Below are 9,377 nucleotides of genomic sequence, written 5' to 3'. Positions count from 1 at the left end.
GGACGGTGGTCTATCGGGACGTGGTCAATAGCAACATGGTCAATCGCAACGTGTTCAATTTCAACGTGGTCAATCGGGACGGTGGTCAATATTAACGTGGCCAAACTGGTGCCACTCCTCGCGACGCTCCAAGTCCGTTCTCGACGGTTCTTACGACGCGTAGCCGGGCGGTATCTACGACGCGTGGCCGGGCAGTAACTACGAGTGAGCTATCGGGCAGTACCTACGAGTGGTACCTCGCGCGAATTCTACGGCCTCCGTGCTGCTTGCAACGCACCATGTCCGTTCTCGGCGGTATCTATGAAGCGTAGCCGGGCGGTATCTGCGATGCGTGGCCGTGCGGTTCCTACGGGAGTGCGGTCGGGCGGCAGGTACGGCCACTGCGCTGCTCGCGACGCACCATGACCGTTCACGGCTGTACTAACGACGCGTAGCCGGCTACCACGCCCCCCCCCCCCCCCCCCGCCCCCCCCCACGCGTAGCCTGGCGGTACTTACGAGAGAGCGGTCGGGCGATACCTACGGCCTCATCGCGGTTCGCGACGCACAAAGTCCGTTCTCGGCGGTACCTACGACGCGTAGCCGGGCGGTACCTACGACACGTAACCGGGCGGTACTTACGAGAGAGCGGTCGGGCGATACCTACGGCTTCATCGCGGTTCGCGACGCCCCAAGTCCGTTCTCGGCGGTATCTACGACGCGTAGCCGAGTGGTACCTGCGAGAGAGCGGTCGGTCGGCATCTACGGCCTCTGCGCAATTGGCGGATAGTGATAGCGGTAACCACGGATAGCGGCGCGCTGTCCCTCCTCTCGCCGCATGCCGGCAGGCAATGTCTGACACGATGGGTCGTGCTATAGCTCAAGCGATCGAGCGCTTCTCTCATTCGTCCGACTTCAATAATTAATCAAAGGATTATTGAAAAAATTATATTCGACCAAACTAGCCAGAAATTTCCTTTATTTAATACGACGTTTCGACCATGTGGTTGTGGTCCTTATCAAGTATATACTGGAAGGATTTAAAATACATTAAATTAACGGTTTGAATACATAAAAAGACCAAAACAGAATAAAGAGTAAACAAATTTACCGATGAAATATCAGGAGGCAAACATAGCACTTGTAAAAATCATCACGAGTCACAAATGAAAAACGTTATATAATTAAATTCAAAAAACGAGAGAGACAGATGCGTCCATGTGAGACTTCGTCGAAAAACTAAACGAATCTCGAGGGAGAAACACAACTAAGTGACCTTTATTATTTTGTCATAAATATTATTTAGATTATCTGTGTCTGTCTGTAAGTTGATGAGATTATCAGATCTCTTAATAAAAAACATCTCAGCAATCTCTCTTTTCCGAACATACGTTTCGCTATGTAAGATGTCGGGTTTCAACCAATCAAAATCGTGTCCAGATTCCAATCTGTGTTTGGTAATTACGGAGTGATTAGAATCATGTAACTTTATATTATTACAATGTTCCTTCACACGTGTACGTAGATGTCTTTTTGTTTGATCTATGTATGATATGTTGCAATCTTTGCAATTTAATTTATATACAACGCTTGTCTTGTCGTTATTATGTAATCTGTCTTTACCGCGTCTAATTAAATTATTTAGTTTTTTTGTTATTGTGTAAACAACGCTAAAACCGTTATTTCGCAAAAGGCAGTGCAGATCATGGCTCGTATTCTCTACGTATGGTATTATAATAATTTGAGCCTTATCTACACGAGTAAGATTGTCGTCAGTATTGTCATTACGGTCACAATTATTTAGAAAATTGATTCTCTTTCGAATGTGTCTATATATGATGTGTTTAGGAAAACAATTATTGATTAAAGTGTCATAAACTAGTTTGATATTTTCTTGCTTAAAGCAATCGTCAGATAATAAAATAGCATGGTCGACTAAATTGTAAATCGTATTAATTTTATACTTAAGCGGGTAATTCGAATAAAAGTTAATATATCTACTAGACCATGTAGGTTTTCTAAACCAATTAGTGATAAGTTTATTGCCTGACCTAATGACTTTTACATTAAGAAAGTTGATCGACGAATCAATTTCGTGTGTGAAACGTAAACGTTCATGGTAATTATTGAAAATCGTTAGAATCTCGTCGACTTTCGTACGTGGCACGATTGCGAAAACGTCATCTACATATCTATAATAAATAGGCGCCGCAAAACTAAGTGAATTTAAACATTGCGTCTCCAGATCATCCATCACCATATCTGTTAAAATAGGTGATAGTGGGGAACCCATAGGAGTGCCGAAGATCTGTTCATAAAAACGTCCGTTGAAAGAAAAGCAAGTTGAGTTCAATATCAGTTCTATAGTATGTAAAAACTGTGACAAATTAAATTTTGTATTTTTAGAGATGTCCACCCAACGCTTTCTTATGGCATTCTCAACTAATTCTTTTGGAACGTTGGTGAATAGAGAAGCAACATCCAATGAAATCATTATGTTATCTTCTTCAATGCAAGTGTTCTTAATGCTGTCAACAAAGGACCATCCATCTTTAATATGTAAGTTAGATTTCTTAATCGATTTGTGAAGAATGTTATGAATATATGTAGAAATATTATAAACCGGACTTCCCAAAGCGGATACAATAATTCTCAACGGGAAACCATCTTTATGGATCTTCGGCAGACCGTAGCAACGCGGTAAATTACCGTTCGTACAAATTAGATTTCTGTATGTTAATTCACCTATCAAGTTATTTTTCTTCCAAGACTTGACCAAATCGTTGATCTTATTGGTCAATTTGTTTAACGGATCCTTATTCAAAACTTTGTAAGTGGCTTGATCACCCAGCAGCAGATCCATCTTATTAAAATAATCTTTCTTATCCATGACAACGGTAATTTGGCCCTTGTCAGCGCGTGTGACCATGATATCCTTGTCATTATCCCGTATGAATTTTTTAGAAACAGCGAACGAATCGAGAATGCATCTATCTGGATGATTAATGTGTTTTTTTGTGAAAAGAAATCTTTGAAGGATGTTAGCCACTGAAATCCTAGTTGTTTCGATAGTGTCAGTAGGCAGAATGTTACTCTTCGCTTCAAAGTTCTTAATGACATCCAACACGTAATTCGTGCGATCGATTCGCTCATCTTGTTTTAATGGCAAGGCAAAGTTGTCACCCAAGCTCAAAAAATCGGACACCGATCAACAACATGACTTGTTACCTACACACATTAATAATTTAAAAATTAACGTCGAGTTCCGCAGTAATAGTATTAAGCGAAAGTTTGACAAATTTAAAAAGCTTGGGTGACAACTTTGCCTTGCCATTAAAATAATTTGATCAGTGAATTGACATATAAAAACTAAAAATTGTACGAACGGTAATTTACCGCGATGCTACGGTCTGCCGAAGATCCACAAAGACGGTTTTCCATTGAGATTCATTGTATCCGCTTTAGGAAGCTCTGTATATAACGTTTCGAGTTACATCCACAACATTTTGTATAAATCGATTAAGAAACCAAATTTATTTGTTAAAGATAGTTGGTCCTTTGCTCAAAACATTAAGAATACAGTCATTAATGAAGACAACATCATGATTTCTTTGGATGTGACTTCGTTATTTACAAACGTTCCAAGGAAGTTAGTTGAAAACGCCATTAAAAAGCGCTGGGACGACATTGCAAAAAACACGAAATTTAACTTATCGCAATTTTTATTTGCAATTGACTTGATTTTGGATTCAACTTGCTTCTCCTTTAACGGACAGTTTTACGAACAGATCTTCGGCACACCCATGGGCTCTCCACTTTTACCTATCTTGGCAGATATGGTGATGGACGATTTGGAGACACAATATCTAAACTCACTGAATTTTACCGTACCCATGTATTACAGATATGTGGACGACGTTTTTACAATTGTACCACGCACAAAAGTTGACGATATTTTAACCATTTTTAATAACTACCACGAACGTTTAAGATTCACGTACGAGAAAGAAATTGATTCTTCGATTAGTTTTCTCAATGTTAAAATCATTCGGTTGGGAACAAAACTTATCACCAATTGGTTTAGGAAACCTACATGATCCGGGAGATATATTAATTTTTATTCGAATCACCCGTTAAAATATAAAATTAATACGATTTATAATTTAGTTGACCATGCCATTTTACTATCTGACGACTGCTTTAAACAAGAGAATATTAAGTTAATATATGACGCGTTAGTTAATAATTGTTTTCCTGAACACTTTATTCATAGACACATTCGAAAAAGAATCAATTTTTTAAACAATCGCGACTGCAATGACACTGATGACGCCAATTCTACTCATCCAGATAAAACTTATTTTATTACTATACCATACGTAGAGAATACGAGTCAAGATCTCTACCGTCTTCTACGAAACAGTGGTTTCAACAAAGTCGTCTACAAAGTAACAAAAAAACTAAATAACTTAATTAGATGCGGTAAAGACAGATTACATAATAACGAGCGTTGTATATAAATTAAATTGCAAAGATTGCAACATATCATACATAGGTCAAACAAAAAGACATCTACGTACACGTGTGAAGGAACATTGTAATAATATAAAGTTACATGATTCTAATCACTCCGTAATTACCAAACACAGATTGGAATCTGGACACGATTTTGATTGGTTGAAATCCGACATCTTACATAGCGAAACGTATGTTCGGAAAAGAGAGATTGCTGAGATGTTTTTTATTAAGAGATCTGATAATCTCATCAACTTACAGACAGACACAGATAATCTAAATAATATTTATGACAAAATACTAAAGGTCACTTAGTTGTGTTTCTCCCTCGAGATTCGTTTAGTTTTTCGACGAAGTCTCACATGGACGCATCTGTCTCTCTCGTTTTTTGAATTTAATTATATAACGTTTTTCATTTGTGACTTGTGATGGTTTTTACAAGTGCTATGTTTGCCTCCTGATATTTCATCGGTAAATTTGTTTACTCTTTATTCTGTTTTGTGCTTTTTATGTATTCAATCCGTTAATTTAATGTATTTTAAATCCTTCCAGTATATACTTGATAAGGACCACAACCATATGATCGAAACGTCGTATTAAATAAGGGAAATTTCTGGCTAGTTTGGTCGAATATAATTTTTTCAATAATCCTTTGATTATTCGACTAGCGATTATACCTTTCTACATTTATCAATAATTAATATTTCGATTGTTATTACAAAAATCGTTACATAGAATAGGATTATTTTATTTAATTTACTGCGTTCTACCATCTTACAAGTGAGTGAGCACATGCTCAAAGACACCGTGCATATATATATATATATATATATATATATATATATATATATTCAGGATGTCCATATATACAGGGTGAGGCATCTAAAACAGGCCACCTGAATAACTCCGTTGGTAAGCCGAATATAAAAAAATTGTTCAGACAAAAGTTGTATGGTTTCAAGGGGGACATATGATGGTGTCATTAGTTTAATCTTGAAGAGCCACCCGAAGGTCACGTGAAGGTCAGCTCCAACTTTTTAAATGGGACACCTTATATGCTTTTGCATATTCTTGTAGCTCATCTCAAGAGCTTTCCAAAACACTACAATTATGTTAGTTTTCATTAAATACTTTCCAAGTTATGAGGCTTGAAATCATTTTTTAATTTTACATAAACCGTAAAATATCTTGTAAAATATTCATTTTTCGATTATTTTACATTAATACTTTTATGTACAAAATAATGAGAAGAATCAATTGGTGTAAAGAAAACACATAATTGCTTCGAACAAAAAAATGTAATTGTTAATTGCAAATTACATTTTTTTGTTCGAAGCAATTATGTATTTTCTTTACACCAATTGATTCTTCTCATTATTTTGTACATAAAAGTATTAAGGTAAAATAATCGAAAAATGAATATTTTACAAGATATTTTACGGTTTATGTAAAATTAAAAAATGATTTCAAGCCTCATAACTTGGAAAGTATTTAATGAAAACTAACATAATTGTAGTGTTTTGGAAAGCTCTTGAGATGAGCTACAAGAATATGCAAAAGCATATGAGGTGTTCCATTTAAAAAGTTGGAGCTGACCTTCACGTGACCTTCGGGTGGCTCTTCAAGATTAAACTAATGACACCATCATATGTCCCCCTTGAAACCATACAACTTTTGTCTGAACAATTTTTTTGTATTCGGCTTACTAACGGAGTTATTCAGGTGGCCTGTTTTAGATGCCTCACCCTGTATATGGACTGTAAATTAATTTTGAGGTAGTTTTTGTAAATTCAAGGCTTTATTGTGAAAAATTGTGTACATTATTATTTTTCAAAGTATTGTACATCGCTATCCACTACTTTTTCCCATTTTTTCTGGCAGCATACGGATTCCGCGTCGAAAGAACAATTCATCTTTTGATGCAGTCCACAAATCGATCCAATTTTTCGTATCTTCGTAAGATTGGAAGTGCTGCTTAGCCAGGCCATTTTCCATGGATCGGAACAAGTAGTAATCCGATGGAGCAATATCTAGTGAATATGGCGGGTCGGATAAAACATCCCATTTCAGCGTTTCTAAGTATTTTTTGATTACACGAGCAACATGTGTTCGATCGTTGTCATGTTGAGAAATTATTCTATCGTGCCTTTGCTCGAATTGCGGCCGTTTTTCCTTCAATGCATGGCTCAAACGCATTAATTGTGTTTGGTAGCGTTCACCAGTGATGGTTTCATTCGGTTGAAGCAGCTCATAGTACACAACACCAAGCTGGTCCAACCAAATACAGAGCATGTGCTTCGAATCATGAATATTCGGCCTTGCCATCGATGTTGATGCATGACCGGGCAAACCCCACGATTTTCTATGCTTAGGATTATCTTTAGCATATCCATTTTTCATCGCTAGTGATGATAAGATGCAAAAAACCCTTTCTTTTTTGCCGTTGAAGCAATTGTTCGCACGTGAAAAACCGCCGTTCAACATCTCTCGACTTCAATTTGTATGGCACCCAATTTCCTTGCTTTTGAATTATACTGAGTGCATTTAAACGTTTGGAAACTGTTGTGCGATCAACATTCAACGATTCAGTAAGTTCATCTTGCGTTTGACATGAATCTCGAGTAATACTTCCAATTCATCATCTTCGAACTTTTTCGGTTGACCAGGGCGTTCTTTGTCAACTGTATCGAAATCACCACTTCTAAAACGTCGAAACCAATACTCACACGTTTTTATCGATGGATTATGTTCACCGTAAGTTTCCAACAGCACTCGATGACTTTCAGCAGTACTTTTCTTTGAATTAAACAGGAAAAGTAAAACTTCTCGCGAATGGTGTTTTGTTGGCTCGTAATTCGACATCTTCGGAGCAGAAAAAATGTTGTTTACACTTCAGCAAAATGACATAATAAAAAGTAAAGCCTAATGACAGAGCTTTGACATGAATATAGTTACAGAAGTATCCGATGCGATATAACATAAGTTACGTGATCTATTATAAGTCAAAATTAATTCACAGTCCTAGTATATATGTTAAGCTCAAAGATCGAAAACGCTCATTGGGCGGAAAAACCGGTCACAACGCGTTCAGACATCTCAGATTCACCCACAACGCGAATTTTGTGTCGAGGCACTTTTAAAAACGCTCATAACGCATTTTGGCATATTCAAAAAGGCCACAAAGCGAAATTCGTGTTGAGGTTCTTTTGATAATCGACCAAAATGCATTCTGGCAATGTAAAAATGCCACAACGCGTTGTGGACGCCTATTGATGCAGCCATGACGCGATATAAGACAAATGTAATCTATTAACGGCCGACGGATTCACGTACATTCTTGTTCGTCATTTTATTTATGTTAGTATTGCTAGAGTGTGGACATCGTTGGTTTGCGTGCTAATCATGTCTGATAAAAAGAAGATTTTTTATGATAAATTAAGTGAGTTGAAGAAAACAAGTACTGATCGGAGTGTTTTTATCGATAACGAGCGGTACGAAATATCTATTTCAAGAAGTAAAAGAAGCTCAGTTACTTCGAAAAAATAAGCAATCACTATCGTCAAAGCAGTATCGTCGTATAAAGCGATACGACATGTTAAAACTTGATGATACTGAAAAACTGATTGAAAGTGGTTCTGAAGGCATGGACGATTCTAAAATTCGCTATTTCTGTAAGGCGGATAAGCTATTTGATGTATTGGAGGCAGCACATCTCAACGTGGGACATAAAAGAAAAAGAGGTAGGTACATTTTTGAAATTTGACTAGATTTGATACATATTTACGTTATATTACGAATTCCAAGATGTTTTCGGCACAAGATTGATATCGCGAAGTATAGTTAGACATGTTAGGTATGTAGTAAAGGTAGGTTAGTAAAGTTTTTAGTTTCATAGTCAATAAATAATTAATAATTTGTGTTTGTCTAATATTTTTCTACATTATTTTTATTTATGTTTCAGTTATGGAAGCTGAACTAAAAAAGAAATATTGTAATGTTACTCATCAAATAATAAATCTTTTTCTGTCTTTGTGTGAACAGTGTCAATTGAAGAAAAAGATACCAAAACATGGATTAGTTGTACAACTTATTTTATCTGACTACATGAACTCTCGATGTCAAGTGGACTTGATTGACATGCAGTCAGAGTCAGATAAAGATTATCGATTCATTATGAATTATCAAGATCATTTAACCAAATTCACAATTCTTCGTCCTCTTAAGACGAAGACTGCCGAGGAAGTGGCCTACCAATTCATAGACATATTTTGTTTATTCGGTGCCCCATGTATACTTCAAAGCGACAATGGTCGTGAATTCATAAATAAAATAATTAAAAGTTTGGCCGATATGTGGCCTGGAATGAAGCTTGTTAATGGTAAATCGCGACATTTTCAGAGTCAGGGTTCGGTTGAAAGGTCGAACCAAGATATTCGTGACATGCTGGTAGCGTGGATGGCTGACAATAATACGGAAAAATGGTCTGAAGGACTCCGATTTATTCAAAGTAAGAAGAATCGAGCTCTCCATTCGGTAATTAAGACAAGTCCTTATGAGTCCTTATGAGGTCCTTATGAGCTGTTTGGATCAGCGCAAAAGATCGGACTTGCGGATTCCTCTCTTTCCAGTGACATGTATTCTTCTATAGAAACTGAAGAAGAATTGGAACAACTTCTTTCTTCGGTAAAGAACAATGATCAAGATAAGACTGATGAAGAAGAAGTTAACGAACAATCTAGTGAAGATAAAAATATACCTCAAGCTGGAGAGGTTACACAACAATCAAAAAAAAAAGATGACAGCAAAATTTATTGTGTGATTTGTGAAAACGAAACTTCAGGAGCTTACAAGTGTTCAGGATGTCATCAATATATTTACGTTATT

At 36.9% G+C, this 9,377-nt stretch overlaps 1 protein-coding gene and 1 long non-coding RNA gene across 2 annotated transcripts; both read left to right on the top strand.

Annotated features, from left to right (window-relative positions):
- The first annotated feature begins 2,251 nt into the window (after nt 1–2,251).
- LOC112638665 lies at nt 2,252–5,068 on the top strand. The gene is made up of 3 exons (XR_003123113.1): nt 2,252–2,300; nt 2,385–2,537; nt 5,046–5,068. It is a non-coding gene; the product is annotated as an uncharacterized LOC112638665 (long non-coding RNA).
- A 3,017-nt stretch (nt 5,069–8,085) lies between these two features.
- Nucleotides 8,086–9,059, top strand: LOC112638640 (KRAB-A domain-containing protein 2-like). Its single transcript, XM_025410718.1, has 3 exons — nt 8,086–8,233; nt 8,298–8,359; nt 8,535–9,059. Exons 1-3 carry the CDS (start codon nt 8,086–8,088, stop codon nt 9,057–9,059), a joined length of 735 nt encoding a protein of 244 aa, XP_025266503.1.
- The last annotated feature ends 318 nt before the right edge of the window (nt 9,060–9,377 follow it).

The sequence above is a fragment of the Camponotus floridanus genome, unplaced genomic scaffold, assembly GCF_003227725.1.
Source record: "Camponotus floridanus strain SB8 unplaced genomic scaffold, Cflo_v7.5 scaffold34, whole genome shotgun sequence".
NCBI lineage: Eukaryota > Metazoa > Arthropoda > Insecta > Hymenoptera > Formicidae > Camponotus > Camponotus floridanus.
Note: the sequence above shows the minus strand (reverse complement) of the source record. Positions and strands in the feature narration are given on the sequence as shown.